The sequence below is a fragment of the Quercus robur genome, chromosome 12 (assembly GCF_932294415.1).
Source record: "Quercus robur chromosome 12, dhQueRobu3.1, whole genome shotgun sequence".
Classification (NCBI taxonomy): domain Eukaryota; kingdom Viridiplantae; phylum Streptophyta; class Magnoliopsida; order Fagales; family Fagaceae; genus Quercus; species Quercus robur.
This window is the reverse complement of record NC_065545.1, coordinates 13907105-13929249: the sequence shown is the minus strand read 5'-3', so window position 1 is coordinate 13929249 and position 22145 is coordinate 13907105. Positions and strand designations below refer to the sequence as shown.

At 35.4% G+C, this 22145-nt stretch overlaps 2 protein-coding genes across 3 annotated transcripts; both read right to left on the bottom strand.

The window, feature by feature from the left end:
* Positions 1-2999: 2999 nt before the first annotated feature.
* LOC126708667 (ethylene response sensor 1) lies at positions 3000-7720 on the bottom strand. The gene is made up of 6 exons (XM_050408522.1): positions 7443-7720; positions 5344-6271; positions 4855-5223; positions 4478-4744; positions 4009-4136; positions 3000-3673 (listed from the first exon to the last, which is right to left on the bottom strand). The coding sequence occupies exons 2-6, from the start codon at positions 6244-6246 to the stop codon at positions 3433-3435; spliced, it is 1908 nt and encodes a 635-aa protein (XP_050264479.1). The 5' UTR covers positions 6247-6271; positions 7443-7720; the 3' UTR covers positions 3000-3432.
* Positions 7721-13382: 5662 nt separating this feature from the next.
* LOC126707949 (ATP-dependent RNA helicase DEAH13) lies at positions 13383-21118 on the bottom strand. 2 transcript variants are annotated; one of them, XM_050407707.1, is made up of 12 exons: positions 20914-21118; positions 20734-20810; positions 20532-20589; positions 20374-20445; positions 20236-20285; positions 20070-20130; positions 19521-19919; positions 18317-18562; positions 17982-18212; positions 17345-17458; positions 16011-17246; positions 13383-15448 (listed from the first exon to the last, which is right to left on the bottom strand). In XM_050407707.1, the coding sequence occupies exons 2-12, from the start codon at positions 20787-20789 to the stop codon at positions 13976-13978; spliced, it is 3996 nt and encodes a 1331-aa protein (XP_050263664.1). In that variant the 5' UTR covers positions 20790-20810; positions 20914-21118; the 3' UTR covers positions 13383-13975. The 2 variants fall into 2 exon arrangements, with proteins under 2 accessions (XP_050263664.1, XP_050263665.1); XM_050407708.1 differs by lacking the exons at positions 20532-20589; positions 20734-20810; positions 20914-21118 and having other exon boundaries at positions 20075-20130.
* Positions 21119-22145: the final 1027 nt, after the last annotated feature.

Below are 22145 nucleotides of genomic sequence, written 5' to 3'. Positions count from 1 at the left end.
TTTGGTGAAGCCATCGTAGTTTATTCCAAGATTCCAAATGGTTCGGAGTCTCCGGGAAACCATAAAAACCTATAAACCTCCAACTATTTTCCCTTTCCTTGTTTATGATGGCATCAATGTAGTTCAGAAAGGAATTTTCCATCGATAATTCAACATATTTTTTCCAAAACAAAGCAAGTCCCTCGCCTCTTGTGACTCGGGAAACTCCAAAAGTATCTCCAAACCCCAATTTATTACGTAATTCGAGTAGCCTAGCTTTATCCAGCCATGTTTCAGTTAAGAATACGACTGCGGGATCTTGTGCTCGGACAATGTCACCGAGCTCCTGAATTGTCGTGTTCCCAAGCCCACGACAATTCCAACAAAGTAGACTCATTGCTCATGGTGGGGTTGGGATGCAGCTGTCGCCAATCCAAATTCTGATTCATGGGTGAACACTCTTTTTTTGTTTGGTTGATCTAGTTCATCTTCTAATTTGAGGTTGTGTTTGTGTGGGAGGGTATTTTGCTGAGGAAGGTTTGCTTCTTGTGGTGGTCGTGGCATTCTTTTCTAGGTTTTTGGGGTGGCGTTATTTTGGTTACACGGGGTGGTTTCAGGGTTGACATCAGGGTTTGGGGAAGGGACATGGTTGGTCACGTGATCATTAGAATTTAGGGGTTGGCTAGAGTCCACATTTGAGTCCAATTCTATTGCCCTAGTCTCCGCGGCAATTATTCCATGATTAATGCATGCGTGGCTGTCAAACATCATTAACTTCTGATCAATTTCATGTAACGTATCATTAAATGATTTGCCCAATCCGCAATCAATGTTATTCGCTTGTAACATAGATACGTTTTGCGTGTCATTAATGCTGGTGTGAGGCGCCGTTTGTATTGTTGCAAAGTTTTGAGTCACCGAAGTAGGGTTCGACGAGGTTGCAGCCGGCAAATCTCCCTGGTGTTTTTCTTTCAGACCTCTCTCTTTTCTCAAAGTTTCATAGAATCTAGGTACTTTTATCACTGTCTTCCTAGGTATGGCAAATGGGGAAGCACGAATCTGTGGACCATATTCCCTATCTTCAAGAGACAAAGAACCGTTGCTTTCAATTCATCTATCGCAGTCTTTATCGGCGTGATCCAGGCAGCCACACCAATAACAGAGTATTGGCAATCTTTCATATTTGAAATTAACCCAACCCGTTGCACCATTCTCTAGTGATATTTTCCTCCTATGACACAGACGGATAGTAACATCCATCGTGACTTTTACTCGAAAGTAATGACCACCATCCATCTCAGAGAGTTTTGTGTCCTTACACACTTCACCCACTGTGGTGCAAAGCTCTTCAGCAACTCCCCTATTGAAGAAGGTTAGTGGGATATCATGTACTTGAACCCACATTGGAACTTTGTTGAAGTTGAGTTCGCTAATTGGGGTTGCACTATCATAACGACATAGAACGACTAGGTGCTTATCAAAACTCCATGGTTGGAGTGATAAAATTTTTTCTACCTCTTCCTTATTGTCAAAAACAAAGAGGAGGATGTGGTTTCCTCCTGTACAAACCTCAAAGCCATTTTTGGAGCGCCACAATGGGTTAAAGGTCCGAATCACTGCTTCTGTATTGAGAACTTGCTTTGTGAAAAATTTTGCTGCCAAAATTGTTTCACCAATAGATCTATCTTTTGTCAATTTTAGTGTACCATCCTCTCTTTCATTCAGGGACAGGTTACTCCAATGTTTCATTATCCCTTCCATGGGTTGAAGACACTCGTGTTTCCCAAAACCCCAAAGAAAAAACCCTACGATAAACCTTGTTTATCTAGGGACAGACAGCCTTACTTGAAGGGACAACAAATTCTACAAATGAAAGAGAAGCTTTGGAGAGTCCAAAACTTTTCTTACCAGAGAGAAAATTTAGTTTATTCAAATTAGGTTCAAACACATTGTTCCATTGGCTAATAAAGCGTTTACCATAAGTGGGCATTTAGCTAAAATAATAATAATCACCCTATATGACAAGTAGGGACATGAAGTATCATTAATTGAACCATATAGCTCAGGGAATAAAATAGTAGTTTGGGGTATTTTTTTCAACCTTGCAATTAATTTTAAGGTTGAAAATGTTACAACAATGTCACTTCCAACAATAATAAATAAACATGTTCACAATTCCCAAACTGTTCAACTGACCCATGTATCAATGTAACCTGTTTATTCTTAAGGGTTCGTCTGGTTCAAAGGATGAAAAAATGAGAGGATAGAAAATGGAGAGATAATGGAAAAGTGAGAGAATAGAAAAGGTTTTAGTTTCTCTCATTTGTGTTTGGTTGGATGGGTGGAAAACTAGAAGGATGAAAAACTTTTTTGTTTGGTTGGAAAGAGAAATGAGAGGATGGAAAATAGAGTTTGTATAAATTTACTCATATGTCCTTATTAAAAATAATGCTCAATTAAGAAAAAAAAAAAAAAAAAAAAGTCAAACAACCAACCAAAAAAAATGCAATCATCCAAAGTTTATTAAAAATGAAAATTCATGTCCAATAAAAAATAAGAAATAAATTTAAAAAATTAAAAAGAAAAAACGTCCAAAGAAAAAAAAAGCACTGAATGATACTATTCGTGCACATCATCATATTTAAAAAATAAAAAACCAGCGTCCAAAAAAAAAAACAAAAAAGGTTGGCAAGCCACATTTATTTCAGCCAGGTTGAAGTTACTAAAAAAAAAAAAAAAATAAAAAGTAAAAAGCAAATGTGGGCAATTTTGTCCAAATATTTTTGTCCACTTTTCACTACCATTCTCTCCAATATGGAGAGATCGTGTTTTGAAGGAAGAGAAGAAAACTTGTGGGTCCCAACAAAATCTCTCATCTTTTCCACCCTCAACCAAACAACCAAAAACATCATTTTCTCTCCTTTATTTTTCATCCTCTCTAAAATCACTCCAACCAAGCATAGCCTAAAATTGGACATGAATTACAACAGGGCTGATGCATCATGCACAACATGTGAAAATCACAGAAAAGTAGTCCCAATTTGGCAAAATTACAAATCTTTATCCAAGTAAACCACATTACATCAGGCAGGTAATAGTGTATAATACATGTAATTTCCGTTTCTCCATCAGCCAGAATACAATATTAACCCTCATAGCTCAAAATTATACTACTTTATTCTGGAATAATTTCATTGATGATCATGGTCTCTGACTGGGCCTTTCCATACAACACCAAATTAAATTTCAACATATATAATGACCATATATAATATCTATAAGAAATACAAGTAATAATGATCCTATTCTTCAGTTGCATATTAAGCAACCTAGCAAGTTATTATCAAGCTAAAATTGCATCTCTAGGCTATTTGAGATTCTATCAGTGCCATTGCTCCCAACCCCGATTAATATCAAAACGAAAAATATGCTGCATCCCTTAGGCCTTAGCATCTAAAAACTTCTTTGATAACGGGAATGTGAAGAAGCTATATCAACAATATCTCTAAATACAGGTTTATGTCCAGTGAGATCTGCACTTCTGTTATGAGCATAACCTTTGGGTGCAACCTGGCGCACGACTGAATCATTTGGGCCTTCACAAATCCCAAGTTTGACAATGAATGTGGCAATGCTCCCTTTATCAGGGCCCTCACTCTCTATCCAAATATTACCTTCCATGAGATTTACAAACCTAATTCAATCAAAAGAGAGCAAGTCATTTGCTGAAGAGTTGAGTAAACAATGCAGGGGCCATGAATAAGATGCAAGAAATGAAGAACAACCCTATTTGATAGTTCCCATGCTAAATCAATAGCTAGCTACTCAACATCTTCCTAGAAATGATAGCATGAAAGGTCAATGCTCAGTAATGTCCAAAAAGGAAAATGTAAATGCCCAACAGATATGGTGAGAAATATCTCTAAAACACTTCACATAGTTAGAGTGATCAAAAATATTATTAGGGTGGAAAAACCAGAAGTTCTGCATGCAATGTAGTCAAATGTAGGATCTGAATTTTCTAAGTACCGTTTACAAATGGCAAGTCCAAGTCCTGTGCCACGATTCATTTGATTGGATCCACTTTGAAACTGAGTAAATCTGGTAAATAGATGTGGAATATCTTGTGGGAGAATACCACAACCAGAGTCCTTAACCTGCAGTAACAAGGATGTTATGGTTGATAACAAACAAAATGGTATGCAGTAACTATATTACCAAGAAAAAAAATTTGGGCAGATAATGCATTAGGTTGTAACCAGGCATCTAGCAATTAGATGCTGCCATGGATACCAAATGAGTTAATCATGAAAGTAAAGCACTAGATCACATGGGACAATAAACATAAATTAAAAGGAGTACCCTGCAATCACCAAAACATCATTTGTCCATAACATGGCAAGAAATACCTCAAAACTCATAAATTTAAAATTTTTAGATTTTAATACTGGTCAATAGAAACAAGCCAAAAGAAAAATCAAATGACCTATTTACCAACCTGTACTCGTAGGAAGAAGTGACCATCACTTGATACAGGATAAAATTCAGGGGGTCGACAATCTCTAAAGGACTCTGGTTTTGCAATAGATGCTATAATTGAAACATAACCCTCCTTAGTAAACTTCAGCGCATTACCGGCAACATTTAAAACAGTTTGCATAAGCCGTCTCTCATCACCAACAGCACATACAGGTAAATCCGGGGAGATAAGCAAAGTCATGGATAACTTCTTCACAGATGCTATAGGCTTTATCAAATTCATGATCTACAAATTTAAGACAGATTATGCTACCAAGATACCCATATGTAAGTGCTGTACAAAATCAAGATTATTTTAATTCCATTTTGTAAAAATTGAACCATTGGGATAGTCACCTCTCTGAAAACTTCATGAAGGTTGAATGTTCCACGGTCTAATTCTAGGCTTCCATCTTCAAGTCTAGAAAGATCTAGAACATCATTAATAAGTGTTGCCAAAAGGTTGCTACTCTTTAGTACTGTCTCTATCACAACCCTTTGTTCTGGACTTAGCTCAGTCTCTAAAAGAAGAGAAGACAATGAAATCATTGCGTGCATTGGTGTCCTCATTTCATGATTCATGACTGCAAGGAAATCATTGCGAGCATGGATAGCCCTCTCTGCTTCTCGTCGAGCTAAATCTAAAGCAACATTCTGCTCCACGAGCTGATCACGGGCCCGCAAAGACTCTTCAAGAATAGCAGCATGTGAAAGAGCAACAGCTACCTATATGAGAATTGAAGAACATGAGCCGGTACAAAGTACACAAGGACACAACAATATTATTATGTATGATACACACACACACAAAAGGCAGCTAATGACATTTAAAAAAAAAAAAAAAACCTGGTCTGCTACAACATCAACAAGTTCCAATTCATGGTCTCGCCACTTTCTAGCACCATCCGTAGGGAGAATTAAAACCATGATTGCATAGCTTTTAGCAGAGAGATCAGACCAATCATTAATCTGGAAATTCGAGAGATCTAAAAGAGGTACGCGCACAGCAACAACATCAGGTGGCACATATCTTCCTACAAGAGGTCTGATCCTAGCCAGAGGGCAGTTGTATGGTATGCGTATTGCTCGAGCATTATTGAAAACGTCATTGACTATAGAATGGTTTAGTGGCACGGTGGACCCAACTTGTATTTGGTGGTTTAGGGTATGAGAAAGTTGCAGATTTATTCCAGTTCGTGAAGGCATCCACAACACACATTCTTCTAGGGCTAAAGTCCTACCTAACTCAACAAGTGTGGTTCTCAATATAGTATGTCTATCAAGCGTGCTTCTAATTTCGTGAGTCAACATCCTAACATGCCTTCCAGTCTCTTCTTGTGTAAGAATAAGCCCCATCTCCCTGTCAAGTTCTTCAGCCTTGTTCTTTAGAAATAGTTCCCGAGTTTTGACACTCAACAGATCAGGAATGATGTGAACAAGCATTAATGCAGTTGCACATGATACAATAGCACAAGAAATTTTTGCAACTGTCATTACAACAGCAACTGCTTTAGAGTGCATAGAGAACGTCCACAAACTTATGAAGTGGGTAGCTCCACAAAGAACAATAAAAGCACCAAACTGCATAAGCACCCATCTATATGGGAAGAATGCAGATTTTTGAACAAAATAAATAAGCTCCAGGGGTATGGAGAAATATGCTATGGCGATTAAGAAATCTGAGATATACTGATATTTCACCAGAAGTTCATCATGCCATTGTGTGTCAATGCAATCACAGGACTCCATTACCCAATAAACTCTCTCAACAAATCTGAGAACACAATCAAATAATTATATTGTTAAACCACTAAACAATAAGAGTTTACATAAGAATTGACAACTAATAATTAAAAATGCCACAGAACATTCATTGCTTGGCGTGTTTCAACAGATGATAATTTAATCACACAAATGTGTCGAGTTCAAGATTATATGTGCAAATTCAACATCAATAAGGGACCACTAAAGAAATTGACAACCACCATCACATTTATAGAAACTTGAATTGGTAAAAATGCACAAAATATTTCAACAAAGGGTCTAATTGAAATAGGTGTCGTAATGACTACCATTTAATTAAACAGACCCAAATTGGAGAACGAACTTGAACCTTTTTTTTTTTTGAGAAATAATTACAACATACCGCTAACCCCGTAGCTTGAACCCTTTCTCCCCTAGACCCCTAAGCACTTTGTACATAGGGAGTTGCCAATTCAGCTACAAGGCCTTTGGCAAGAACGAACTTGAGCCTTGAAAGATACTTTCATAACTAATGGACCATTCAATTTCCATGTGATTTCCAAAGATACGTTTATAAAGCATGTAACCATGCTTTCATTCTCAATAGAGAACCTACTGCTATCAGGAAAAAAGTCCCTAAAGCAGTGAGTGATTTCTATTATTTTTTTATATCACCTCCCCTCATTCAATTCCTATAATCAGATATTCTGTCTACCAATAATTTGCACTAACACTAGTGTTTCCAATAAGTGATGATGCTTAATCATGTTACTATTTATAACAAGTGCCGGGTAATTTTGATCATGATCAATTATTTTCAGATAGAATTTTTATTTACATATTATTTTTAAATAATAATCAAGAAATTTTTTTCTTAGTAACATTATCCATCTAACCAAACAAACTCTAAAGTAGCTCAAAACCAACTCAATAATTTCCTTTAAATCATTTTTTTTTTTTAAACCCCATATTTCCAAATACAAAGATTTAAACAATTCAACAATGATGCCTAACAAATGAGACTAACAATAATCATTATCCCTTTTAAAACAAAAGGTAATACAAAAACTTAAAAAACTCTTCTTTCTCAAACTTACACCAGACCAATCCCCAAAAACATCAAATTACAAAAGTCCCAAACATATACAAATGGGGTTTTAATCATTTGCCAAAAAAAGAAAGGGAGTAGCATTAATATTTACCAAGCTGAGAAAGAAAACGTGGATGGCCGGAGACTAATTGCAGAGCTATGTGGGCGTGATCTCAGCCGTCCATTTCATGTGGGGGTTTCATAAAGTTGAAGTGGAACAGTAGCTTCATGGGAGAAAAGTAAGAAACAATGGAAAACCAGTGTATGAAACTATGAACTAGGAAATTGGTAAAGTGAAGGAAGAGACTTTTTTTTTTTTTTTTTTTTTTTTTGAGAAGCGAAGGAAGAGACTTTTATAATTCCAGGGAAGCCAAAAATAGCATTCACGGACAAAAGAAACTAATTAATAAAAGGGAGATAGATACATTGGTTTCTATTTTGAGGGGAGTCTCTCGCACGTGCCTCGACTGGCTTCATAGGTTTTTTTTAACCGAACCAACATCACGCGATAATAATGCGAAATATCACACGTACCACCAAAATATTTATACTATTATTTAAGAGGTTTTCCTTGGGATCCTCATTTTTTTGGTTCAAAAATACCCTTATGGTATTTGTTTAAATAGAGACAAAACTAAAGGGCAATCCAGTAAAAATGCAACTCTAACTCCCACTAAAACATTGCCTAAAAAATATGGTCATTCTCCTGTTAATTTTCAAATTACTTTATCCACTTATAAATTAGATTTTCAAAATAAAAATTATATATATAAAATAAAAACACGGTTTTTTTTTTTTTTTTGCTACAAAATAAATGTGTAATATTTGTTCATTTTTTTAAACTAGCTTCATGACACTCCTGGTTGTATTAGTAGTTCAAATTGTGTAATATTAATGAGAAAACGTGTAAACTTCTACACCCCTATATTTAAGTAGAGACAAAATTAAAGGATAATTTGATAAAAATACAACTTAACTCCCACTAAAACATGGCCTAAAAAATAGGGTCACTTTCTTGTATCTATTGAAGCGTCATTGGTCAAATTGCTCAATTTTTACCAAATATGATGTAGAGTGATATGAAAACTCTTATCACTCTGTTATGGTTAAATAAATTTTGTTTAAAAGAAAAATTTTCACACGTGTTGACATTTCACTCGGATAACATGGGCGGGTTCTATCACTTCCATTGAACGTTGGGATTGAAGTTCTTAGTTCTACCCATCTCTTTGGTAAGTGGGTTCAACCGACCAAGCCCACTTACCCTTAGGTGGTAGAAGTGAAAGAGACAAAAAGTTATCATTGTAATGTTATTTAAAAATGTTTTATTATATGCCTTATAGATTATTAGTATGTAATTTTTGAATAAAAAAGTTATTAATTTGTGCTTATCATCATATTATTAATGTGTTATTAATCGCATTAATTATTATTTCAGCTTGTAAGTTTTTTTTAATAATAAATATAGCAATATCGTCAACATTTTCAACCCAAGAAAAAGGTTGTCCACATTCATAGTATTTTTTTTTTTTTTTTTGGGTAAGACATAACTTTTTTCCTTTTTTTTTTTGGCTAAGTGTAAGACATGACATAGATATTGTTCTTTTTAGCTATGAGAATAAACTATGATAAATAATTGTTTTACTAATTTTGATAAGATTTCGTCCTTTTTATTTTTAGTGTATAAAACTTTATAACAGTTTAAATTGTTTAGATTTTTAGGATTATTATGTAAGACATAATTAAGTGAAAAATACTAATTGGAATGATTTTTTTTTCCTACATAATTAGCTATTCTAATTTTGCTCACATATATATATATATATATATATATATCTTTATTCCGCATTCAAGTGGATAAATTAAAATTCTCTCTTTTTTAAAAAAAAGAAAAAAGAAGAAGAAGTAGATAAGTTGTAAAACCACAATAATTGAGTCAAACCATCATTACGCTACGCCCTAAAAGTTTGAATGCAAAACCATTGAACATGGCGGTAGTTAAGAAATCATTTCTTTTGTAACATTTTTTTTTTTTTTGGGAGTAGAGAAAATTGATGACAAACAGATTGAATAAATCAATAGTTATAATTGGAAAAAGGCATTCAAATCAAATCCCAATTTTTCTAATAAAGAAAAATAAGTTATAAGCTGCAAAGTCCTTACCTAACAATATATATATGGACAAAACTTAGGTACAGTATCTTAAGTGTTGTTTCTTAAGTTCCCTTTTTAGGATTTAGCCATGTGACTACTTAGCATCTAAGTACTATACCTAAGTCTTACCCATATATATATATATATATATATATATTAAAATTGCATAATAGTATAATAAAAAACTTCATAAGACTTTTTCTCAAAAATTATGAAATCTGTAAAGAAATGATAATTGGCTATAGCATACAACATTCTCATTAAGTAATGTAAAACCCATCAAAATGCAATATACATGATACTGTTCACAACAAATTCACAAAAACAGCCCACATTCGGTGAGGCATTTTGCATAAATTTTTACAATTTGCTAACGTACACAATCACGGTAGCCTTGTGTAAATGTTTTTTATTCATTTTTATTTTGAATCTCATCTCTTCTCTCTCCCATTGTAGTATTAATAAAAAACGAGATATATAGTTTGTTATAAAAGTGATTATATATAATAAATAAAATGGCATTTTAGTGAGGTAAAATGGCACTAAATTCACTTTTTTAGCATCACCATCTCATTATGAGTGTTGTTAAATCAACATTGATTATCTAATAAAACCACTATTTTATTAAAAAAAAATTCACAAAAAATCAGAAACTATATATTCGGAAAAAAAAAAAAAAAAAAAAAAAAAACAAAAGACAGACAAATAAAACCAAAAAGGTAAAACTTAAACGCAATACATTAAGTCCTAAAATTAAATTTAAACAAATAGCTACATTGACTTTAATTTTCATTAGAAATGATAAAATTTGTGTTTTTCATTGGTCATGAAACTTATACCTAAGATTTACTCAAACCAATTAAATTAAATGCAACTATGTATTAAAATTTAATGGTGTGACAAGACTTCTAGATACCACATTTATTTTCATACTAAGAGCCACTCTAATATATATTTGAAATGCTTTGAAATACTTACATAATGTGTAAAAAAACATAAAGCACTTTAGTACTTGGGAGAGATACCAACCCGTTGGGCTGTAAGAGCCACTCTGAAGCAATTTGGCAAAAGAAACACTCATGATGTATTTTAACCACATGACTTATTATTAAATAATTTAAACAAATCACATAATCATAAAATTAGTCACGTGATTAAAGCCATATATATATATATATATATATATATTTTCTTTTTTTGAGAGAAATTAAAGCCATATCTAAACAATCATTTTATAGCCACCTAATATATTAGAGATTCAGAGGGACTATCTTTCAATTGGCATGAGTGCCCGATTAGCTTGCTGGCAAAGAATAAAACTTTTGTGGATGTTGCTTTGCAGATTTTGAGCAGGGGAACACCTCATGATCTGGAAACTCTTTGTGTCACGGCTTGGTCTATATGGTATAGAAGGAAGAAAATGGTCCATGAATCCCTTTGCCTTGCTCCATCCCAAATCTGGGGGTTTGCGCAGCGAACCCAAGAGGATTACAAAGGAGCTTTGGTTGTACACCAGATAAGACAGCAGCATTCAGATGTTGGGTGGACAGCACCACCCCCGGGTTTTTACAAGATAAATGTTGATGGTGCAATTGATGAGAATAGAAGATTGTCCAATGTGGGTGTGATCATTAGGGACTGTGAAGGAAGGGTAGTAGTAGCAAGAAGCAAGGTGTTGAATGGAATGTATGAAGCAGAAACAACTGAAGCTTTTGCAGTTGAAGAAGGTATCCTTCTTGCCCGTGAAAGAGGACTCAATCAAGTTGTCATAGAGTCGGACTCTTTGTCAATTGTCCAGGCTATCAATACAAACTCAAACATGGGAGAGCTGGGTTCAATTATTCAAGGAATCATTGGCTTACTAAGGGAGTTTAGAAGCTGGAATGTGAAGCATCTGAAAAGGGAATTCAACAGAGCTGGGCATGAATTAGCACAGTTAGCAAAAGTTGCTGGGGCTACTCAGTCATGGGATGGAATAGACCCACCTTTGCTGCAAAGTTTGCTCATCTTTGATAGGGCGAAATGTTAGTTTATTGTATTTTGTCTTTTCTCCCCTCTGTTGTACTTCAATTTCGGATTCAGTTAAATGAGAATTGAGTTTTTCCTCTCAAAAAAAAAAAAAAAAAAAAAAGATAAACAGGAAAGTTGTGTCCCCCACCATAATGAACCTATCTTCTTTAAATATGAAAGAGGTTATGTACATTGCATTTGGATGATGGTGGCAAAACTGTTGTCCTTTACCACAGTCCAGATGTGACATTTACTCCCAAAAAGAAAAAAAAAAAAAAAAATCCTTTTTGCCTCGAACCAAAATGCTTCCTTATGAAAAGGCTTTGCATACTGAATTGGAACATTACTAGATACACACGGTCGCTCTTTACCGATGGCTGAACAAGACTACCGGTATTAAGGGTCCATTTAGATACAATTTATTTTTACTGAAACTAAAAACTGAAAACATTGTAACAAAATAATTTTTTTAAATGTGTAAATAGTACTGTGGGACCCGCGAACAGTGCGTGAACAGTGCATTTTGTCTCCTACACAGTAAATTCATGTGATTTTACTGTTCACGATCTGGAAAAAAGAAGAGGAGAGAAGCTGAAAACGTGAATGTAACGCTCACTAAGTGTGCCTTTGTTTAGCTACACATCTGCGTTGAAGCTAGCGTCTGCATTTTTTGACTGGTCCCATGGCACTGTTTATGGACCAGCCAAAGAACAAAAACGCGTAAACAGTGTTTTACTTTTTTTAAAATATTTTGTTACAGTGTTTTCAGCAATAAGTTTTAAGTTTTTAATCAACTTATTTTACTATTCAGCTTATTTTTGTTACTATTTATGAGTCTCACTGCATTTTTTGGTACTATTTATAAGTCTCACGATACTATTTCAACTATATTTTACCTTTATTTACAATACTTTTAACAAAAAAATTTTAGTTTCAATAAAATAAGCGAATCCCAAAAGTACCTTTAAGTATATTCATATGACCTAATGCATCATGAGGTTGTAAAGTGCAAAAAGCCAGGCGACAAGAATGCAGTTTAAGAATCAAACAGATATAACAAAATTATAGTAGTATGGTGCTAACAAAATATATACACTCATAGCAAGAAAAGGTCATCAGTAAAAACATAAACAAGTTTTACTAAAACTCGCTTTTCAGAGAATCTAGAGATAAAACAGGACACTTTAGTGTGTTTTAGCCTTTTAGGTCTTCACCACTTGTCCTAGCACAAAAAGAAACCATTTCAAGATGTCAAAAGCTGGTGTAATTTTAATTTTTAACCAGCACTTACAAAAACTCTTCTTTCGGCAGTGACTTTATTTCAAGAAATGTCTGTTCGAGTTCATATGCAAAGGTTGTCCATGTCAACCCTTCAAATTCTAGTCAAATTATCATATGGTCATGCAATTCAACATTAGAAGCGAGGGGAAGAAGATGACACCTCATCCTAAAGAATCATACATGAAAAGCACACATCAGCTGACAAACAAAACCGACCAAAGAATGCATCAATGTATGATCATCAAAGAACAGTATAACGCTTAGATGAGCCCAAAGCAAAGAATGTAACAAATACAATGTTGTAGGCTTAAGCCAAGATAACAGGTTTTAGAATTAAATAATAATAATAATTTGAGGCCCCAATTAAATAACATATAATAAAATTACTATAAAGTTCATCATAATAGCAAAAAGAATAATATACTTCATAAAAAGTTAGTATTTGTCACTTTAACATTCATCCATTCTATGAAGTTCAATGTAAACTGTTACAAAACAACTCAATTACGTGTTAAAGAGAACCCCCCCCCCCCCCCCCCCCCCTCCTTTGGTTTTTTTTTTTCCTATTAAGTAATAATGAATTTCGTTAAAGAATGTGCAAGAAGGGGCACAACCTAGTAAATGGGACGTATACAAGGGTAGACCCCTACTAAATTCAAAAGATCTAAAAATTCTAAGTTGAGGAAGCAGCCTGCATCCATTGTCAAGACCTTAAAAACAAGGACTTTAATAATTAATATATCTATAGACATCACTTTTACCTCAAAAAGTGTGTGCATTCTTATCTCTCTCTCCAAACGCACCAAATCAAACAAAGAGTGATTGCCTTCCATACTTCGCTGTCATGTTTGCCAAATTGTCCCTTCCAATATGCCAATAAGTTGACCACCATCTTCCGTATTACCCATTTAACCCCAAATTAGCATTACACCAAGCTCCACATATCACGAGGAATATCACACTGAAGTAGTAAATGATCCACATACCCCGTCTATTTTTAACTTCTTCAAATTAAAAGATGAGGAGCTTATAAGATTATCTGACTGCACTAATATCATACGGTATAATGAAGTTTTAGTCCAATGTACAGAGCTTCTATCCTTTTCCCAATTCAGACCTCACTTGAGCTCCTTCAGATACACCAAGAGCTACAACAATAAATAATGATAGTATTCCCTGTCCAGTTTCCACCCAGGAAGATTACTTCTTTCTTTTAACTCTTCTACTTTTGGGAAAGTGTTCTTCAGGCTCTAAAAGAACTTCAGTGTGCATTTGTGACCAAAGCACTTCGAAATGATTGTGGAAACTCTCCTGAAACCAGTCCAGAATTTCTGAATGCAATTCCATAGGATTCTCTATCCAAGCCTCTCTTAACATAGCATAGCTATCAATTAATTTGGTCTTTAACTTGTTTAAAAGATTTCCTACCCTTTTTTGACCTGATGCCTCTGGCCTCAAAATGCAACTAGGAGGGGCTGCCATAAACTTACGAACAGATCTTATGCATGGTAATACTTTGCCATCAAGCAATGCATAAGCAAACACCGCAACTCGTTGCACATTATCTGTGATCGGCAAACTATGCAAGGGAAGTTCCCATAAATGAGGCCCAAAAGTAGGAATGACGTAACAGAATACTTTGTCAGTATGAGGCTCATAGTAAGGCTTGGGATCTGTAAGGGCCTGGGAGAAGGTACACAAAGACCGAGCATGTTTAACAAGCCACTCTGATTTTACACTAGTCACACCATGCATGTATGGTCGTTTTGTCTGTATCAATTCACTGTAAACCAAGAACTCAGGGGCCGAACTAGAAACAGATGACCAATGATGCAGGAAGACAGTTTCTTTTACCATACAAGATTGATACCGAACAGCATGTGCCTTTTGGTCCCCTTCAGACGGTCTTGAAACTCCTCGAATGCGTTTGGCAACCCTATCCGCCCATCCAGCACAGATAGCTTGGCCTAAGAGCTCTTCCTCATTCAGTAAGAGAGGGGGTTTATTGAAGGAAACCCTCCAAGCATGCTCTATGTCCTCTGGAGTTCCATGAATCCATGAGAAATCCTGCTCGGTGCCACAAAGGCCTTTTTCAAAGACTAGTTGAAGTAGCTGCCTTCGCAGATTGGACATTTCCTCCATGCTTTTCAGGTGTAATGCATTGTCATTGCAGAATTCCACTGGGCTTCCAGAAAGCTCAAAACACTGCAATGCACGTGCTATGGTCAGAGCATCACTGCTAGGGTTGGAAAATTTTGCACGCGACACTTTTGCAATTTCTTTCAGTTTCTTTCTCCTCAATTTTTCTTGCTTGTCAATGACTTTCTCACTATCTGGGGTACCGGATTTCTCATCCTGCTCTATGTCATCTTTAGTAGTGTGTCTTCCTTCAAGCTCCATGACAAATGGATTTGACAAACTCAAAGCTGCAGCTGCTGCAACTGCATATCCTAGAATCAGATTTGCACGAGCATAACTTTTCACCATCCTCATAGTTTGAATAACAGTAAGGAGCATCCTGGAGTGGCGTGGACTCATGGGAAAACGAGCCATGGCCTTCCCTAAGGGTGTCAATTTTCCATTTTTATCAAGTGCTTCAAGAGCCTTCAAGCAATGCTCTGCTTCAACCAATGCTTTGGTATTGGGAGGAGTTGGAAACGGAAAGTTTTGAACCTGGCATAAAAGAAAGAGATAAACATATCAAAATAAGCAATTTTTCAAATTTAAAAGAGCAAAATATAAGGTAGATCAGGTGGTTGATAATTTCCAAACCACCTGAAGTTCCACAAATCATATCTTCATTTGTGAAAATATCAACTAAGAAGGCTTAGATATGAACAAAACAACTGGTGGCTACTGCCTATGGACAAAACAGCAGCAGTCCAAAACCACGAATAAAATGTTGGGCAAGAGAAAAGTCAACAACTCAACAAATTTCCAAGACCCAGTTCTAACCAGATAATACAAATCAGTCATGTCATTAATGATTTTCTAACAGTTGAGGAAAAGCATAGGAAGAATAAAAACCCCACCCCAAATATGTTTAAGCAAATAATCAGGTTGACATTTGACACTGGGGATTCCACCAGTAAGCCTACTTTTGCCCAGCAAAATCAAAACTCAACACATGTTATCTACCCAAATGTGTACTATATAGAAAGTCATGCCATCCAAGATTTCAGGAAAAAAGAAAAGAAAAAAAGAGAAGGTAGATCAAGAACCAACAAACACATACCTTATCAATACTCATGGATTTCATAAGAAGGACGACACCGTCAACAGGCATTTTAGATATCTGAGCAAGTGAAAAGTCAGGAAGTGTATTGGTAAAAACTGCAGAAGAGTAGAGACGGTAACAGTGACCAGGCCCAGTTCTTCCAGCTCTTCCTGCACGTTGAGCAGCAGATGCCTTGCTTATCCACTGTATATCATATGTTTCCATGCCATTGGCGGTATTGTAGATCTTCACTTTTTCTCTTCCAGTATCAACCACATATTTTACACCGGGGATGGTTATAGAGGTTTCAGCCACATTTGTGGCAACAACAACAAGCCTCTCTCCTTCCTTGACATCTTTAAAAACACGAAGCTGGTCTGCGGCAGACAGCTTGGCATAAAGAGGCAGAACACTCAATGCACCAGCACAGAAACCATTGCCTCCACCCTTTTTCTTCCCTGCGCTAGTGGATTGGTCTAAGCATCCTTCTGGACTAACAGGAAGAGCCTGTTTGCCATCAGAAACAGAGTTTAATGCAGTTTTTCCAGCCAAAGATTCAAAAGCAGCCTTTAGCGAAGCAAGGCTTGCATCCTCCCCTAAAATGTCTACAAGACTATGATCACCCTCTTGAATTGTCTGATGTGATGCTTCCCCATCATCAACATCAAATTCCAGTTCACTCTCAGTTTCCGAATCATATGAATCATCAAAATGATCCTCATCTATATCACACTCATCTTCCTCATAAGAGCTAAACCTGTCAGAATACTGGTGAACTGAATTTCCATCAACTTCAAATGCTTCACTAATATCCTTCATATTTATGTCCTCAACAAAATTTATGTCAGAGACTGCAGTGCCATCATTTTCTGCATCCCCCCTCAAATTTTTCATAATCAGCTTCTTTGAAGCTTTACGTAGCTCCTGACACAAGTGATTGACTTCCCGCTGGCCAGTAACGAATACAAGTATGCCCCCCTGTGGCAACCTCTTGTGAATTGCCAAGACCTTTTTATATGCTTGGCCAATATAATCCACAATCTCTGTTCTCTTTGAAAAGTGTATAGTTACTGGAAACTGTCTAGTGGGAACTTCTATAACAGGTGGAGGATCATGAAATATTCTTCTCCCAGAAATAAAGTCTTCCACTCGCAAGGTGGCACTCATCAGCACAAGTTTTAATGGATAAATCATATTTTCCAGACTTACATTTTGCCCTGAATGGACAATCTGTTGCTGCTTCTCATATTCATGCTGTCATAAAGCACAGGATTTTATAATAAGGAGATAAGATAGAAGAGCCAAGTTTTGATTTTTACATTTACTAATGATAAATACTTATCAAGGTTTACCTGACGGATTCTAATTATACGTGAAAGCATTCCAATTAGAATGTCTGTGTTCAAGCTTCTCTCATGAGCCTCATCGAGAATTATGACAGAATAACGCTTCAACAAAAAATCATTCTGCAGCAAAAAGGGTTTTCTTTTTAACCACATTGGAAAGAAGGTAACTCATTTAACTGAAGTGCACTTGATGTAAAACACACAGGCAAGGGTGGCATGCTAACAGATGGCAAAGCATAATCAATTAAGGTGAAATAGTGAAAGCAACAGATATTGGAGTTTGGTCCTCAGCCCATAGAACAACTATCAATATCTCATGCACAAAGCTGAAAAGCAGGAAAATTCTACAATTCTCTAAAAAATCCTACCCATACTTTTTTTTTTTTTTTTTTGAGAAGATAATCCTAACCATACTTAAAGTAATAAATTAACAAAATTTAGGATTTAAATAACCAAACTCCATCAAAATAAATACGCAATTAGTAGCATTGATTAAAATTTTACCAATTTATCAGTTATCACTATTGTGAATGCAAATTCTTCTCATGAAAAGAAAAACACATTAATGTCATGCATAAGTATTGTCAAAATTGATCACTTTTATGCATAGTCGTTCACATCATAACTAGTCAGGAAAGCAAACCTGAACTTCTCGTAGTAAAATTCCATCTGTCATGAACTTGATCGAGCAACTGTCTCCAATCTTCTTGTCATACCTAACTTGAAACCCAACCTCTTTACCTAGATGGAGACCAAGCTCATATGCCACTCGCTTGGCTGTGGCAAGGACAGCAACACGACGTGGTTGAGTAACTCCAATAATACCGCTTTTACCACCCAACTGGCTTGAACCAAAGCCAGCTTCATAAAGAAACTGAACAATGCCAACAAAAAATGCAGCATTAAGATTGTCACTCAAGGGGAAATATAACTTTAAATTCAGGTGGCAAATCTAACTAAGCATCAAGCAGAACCCACCTGCGGAACTTGAGTAGTTTTACCACACCCAGTCTCTCCACATATGATAACAGAGGCATGATCATTTATAGCTTCCATTATCTCCTGCTCCATCATGACTATTGGAAGATCCTTCCTACTGTTCTGAACCTCACTGGGCCTAGAAACGTGCACTACAGTTGGGGCAATTTGAGGTCTCTGCACAGGAAAACCTTGTAGATTGATTGTACTTCTGTAGCTGGCCTTTTGGCTCTCATCTTCCTTATCCTATCACATGTCAAATGCCCAATCTTCTTTTAGTAAATAATAAACATATATAAAAATTAACAAACAGATATCATGTCAGTTCTTATTATTCTGTTATACATAAAATTATATATTAAGGAAGGGGGCTTTTTAAGGTGATGACGTGATGTGCAAGAGTTATAAATGAAATTATAATTTCATGTGAAAGATACATAATGCTGAAAGCATAGCATCTTGATTGAATTCTGGTATACAACAACTGTAAAATGCAACCAAAACAAATTGTATCTGCAGTGATTCCCTCCCTTTGTTCCTTAGTTCTCTCCTGTATAATTAGTCTCCTCTCCTTTCTCTCTTTTTTCTTTTTTCTCTATCTTTCCAATTGTACTTTTCTATTTGCCTTATGTTTTTCTGCATAAGGTAGTTTCTTCAATATATATCTTTATTAGTTATCAAAAAAAAAAACAAATTGTATCTGCAGAGTTTGATTTATTAAAAAAAAATAAAAATTTAAACTTCCATTCAAATTATCATCTTAAACCATCCTAAGATTATACAAATTCTTTTTGAAGACTCTTTTAGTTTCTCTTATTCTTCCATTTAGAACTGGCCAAGTGGGCTGGGAGATAAAGCATTACAATACGCACTCAGTTTGGTGCATGTGCAAACAAAGACAAATACTTTTGATACATCGATAATTGGGGGTGTGGGGGGATTTAAACCCCGGATGTCTCCGTTGGAAACACTAAAAGGTGCCAACCAGTGAGCTACAAGGCTCTTGGCAACAAAGTCACTGATACTAAATATCAAGCTTTTTGTATATACTTTAAATTTTCCAATGTTTAACAATCCACAATTTTATGACCATGAGTTCAATTCATGATATCTAAATGTCATGTATAAATCTTAACCCTTTACTTGTATATCAATTCTTTAACATTATATATTTAACCAATTATAATCTGAGTATGAAGCATACCATTAACCTAGAGCTTTCACTGCCATCATCTATGCATGAACTGGGCAAAGAATCTAGATTTCCGTCTTTTTGCATAGAAGTGTTGTTGTCTTTGTTAAAAACTTCTTCAGCTTGTAAGCCAACAATGGATCCACTATTTTCATTGCCATAAACTGGCCCTTGAGATGATTCCAAAGAAAAAGATGCATTCTTTAGGGCTTCTCTTTCTACTATCATTGGTTGCAATGAGTCATCCTCACTGAAATCCTGCCCTGATGAAATTTCATCTATCTCGGGTCCAGTTCCAACAGCATCATCATCATCACCCTTCCTCTTGAATGGCTGGCTGCTGTCTGGAACTTCTAATCCAGCGTTAGAAAATTGTACAGCCCTCCTACGTTTTTCCTTCATGGTTTCAGGCTACATAAACATGATACTATCATGTCAATACAATCCCACAAGACTTCACCATAACATTAAAAATATCAGCATTTTTCACACTTTCAGCCCAAACATTCAATTACAAAGCACCATAACATTAAAAAACATCATTGATTTAACGATACGAACCTGACCAATATCTTGTACAGACTGCAAAAGAGGAAATGCATTCTCCGGAAGCTTGTACTTCCTGAAAGTAAAGATTTTAAATCATACATAAAATTCCACGAGCTTCTCGTATAGAAAACAAAATTAAACTAGAAAACAATCAATTGAGGAAATCATAACAACATACTCTAAGGTCTCGATGCTTTTTGACAGCAGAAGTGTTTTCTCCTTCTCCTCCTACACAAAGCAAAATCTAAAGTCAATTTAAATCTACCATACACAAGAACCAAAACAAAAGTCACAATTGAAATACTCATGCAAGCACCTCCAACTTCCTTAGCTTTCTCTTCTGAGAGTTGCTCAGCTTCGGTTTCTTATCCACTACAACCTTTTCGCGCTGTACAAACCAATTGCAAACTTTCAAAAAATTCAAAACAAAATCTAAACAAAAAAAAAAAAAACTAATCAGTTCAATGTGTATACCTTTTTATTCTTTTTCTTATCCGGCAAGATTAATGCATTGCTATCACAACCTTCCAAACTATCAAATGGAATCACAAAGATTATAAAATTCATTATACATACAAGAATTGTTTCTGTTTCCAAATATCAAACTAAGCTAAAATAGCTTAAGAGTAATCAGTATTTTCTTCAATTCATTGAACATTCAAAAATTTAAACTTACCTCCATGAACGTTTTCCACTATTCGATTCTGGGAAATTTTCAACAGACACCTCCATAGGTGCTCCTCTTTGAATAACCTTCAACAGAAGAAGAAATAAAAAAGCGAGTAAGCATTGTAATGAACTCTAATTTTCATGAAAACAAAGTCCAAAAGAATACAAATTTTCATAAAAATTTTACCTTTCTCTCTAGTCTCTGCTCTCCGCCTCTCTCTAGTCTCCAGTCTCCACTGTTCAGTCTGGTCTCATCTGCCTCAGCCTCTCTCTGATTCTCTGCTCTCCGCCGCTCTCAAGTCTCAAATGCTCACCTCACCGTATCAGGTTCTGAGGTTCAGGAATCAGGTATAAAATTATAAATATTTGGGCTTTTATTTGTTAAGAACTCAAGATAACTTTGTTTATTTGGGCCCTCCCTGGCTGCTTTTGTAACTTTGTTTATCACTTATCAGTTTATCATTATGGCTGCCTGGACCCTCCCTGGACTGGGCGTTAAGTTTGGGCCTTCAAGTTTTTTTTTTGGATGGGTCTTATTAATAAGTCTTGTGTCAGTGTTATGACTGTGCTTAAATTTTTATTATGCTTGTACTTTATTTTTTTTTAATTTATGCAGGTTGAGATTGCTAAAAACTTATTATTGTTCAGTGAAACTACAACAATACTTTTTATATAAATCAGGTTCTATTTCTCATTTGCTCTACACTTGAAAGTTATTTTTTATTTTAGTCTTTATAAATATATTGTTTGATTAGAAATGTCTACTAGAAAATATGCATCTGGATATGAAAAACTTAAAAAAAAAAAAAAAAAAAAAAAAATTAATTGAGCCTCAAAAAGGATCAATGGATAAATTTGTTATTAGTAATAAACAAAATATAACACAAAATTTAGATGAAAATATCACAAATGAGCAAGAAATTCATCAAAATAATTTAGAAGAAAATGATGTTCAATTTTGCAATACAACAAATCTTGATAATGAACTTCAAAATAATTTAAAAGAAATGAAAATAATGATGAAAAATAAACAGTAATATAAAAATATTAAATAAACATTAATTTAATTAATATATAAGTATAAAAAAGGCCTCATTTTTAGTTTTTACCTTAGGCCCCAAAATATCTAGGGCCACCCCTATTTCTCTCTCATCCTCTCTCTGCCTCAACCCACGTCACATCGTGCTCCATGGCTGACCACCAAGCTCTCCTTCTAAACCTCCATGGCCGGAGCTTTTCAAGCTCATCACCTCCAACTACGCACCACTGCCGAAACCCAGCTAAAATCAAATCACGACCACCACCACGGCCAAAACCCAGCCAAAATCAAATCGCAACAAAAACCCAGAAGCCCACCAAATCACAAATCAAATCACACCCACCAAAATCAAAGCACAAAACCCACAAAACAACCAAAAT

Coding starts and splice junctions, on each gene's coding strand:
- LOC126707949 (XM_050407707.1), bottom strand. CDS start 20,789: ATGGAGGTGTCTGTTGAAAATTTCCCAGAATCGAATAGTGGAAAACGT. Junction 20,590..20,733: donor AGTGGAAAACGTTCATGGAG/GTAAGTTTAAAT, acceptor TCCATTTGATAG/TTTGGAAGGTTGTGATAGCA. Junction 15,449..16,010: donor AATCCATGAGTATTGATAAG/GTATGTGTTTGT, acceptor CTTTTATGCCAG/GTTCAAAACTTTCCGTTTCC.
- LOC126708667 (XM_050408522.1), bottom strand. CDS start 6,246: ATGGAGTCCTGTGATTGCATTGACACACAATGGCATGATGAACTTCTG. Junction 4,745..4,854: donor TTCATGAAGTTTTCAGAGAG/GTGACTATCCCA, acceptor TTAAATTTGTAG/ATCATGAATTTGATAAAGCC. Junction 3,674..4,008: donor GGACTTGCCATTTGTAAACG/GTACTTAGAAAA, acceptor TGATTGAATTAG/GTTTGTAAATCTCATGGAAG.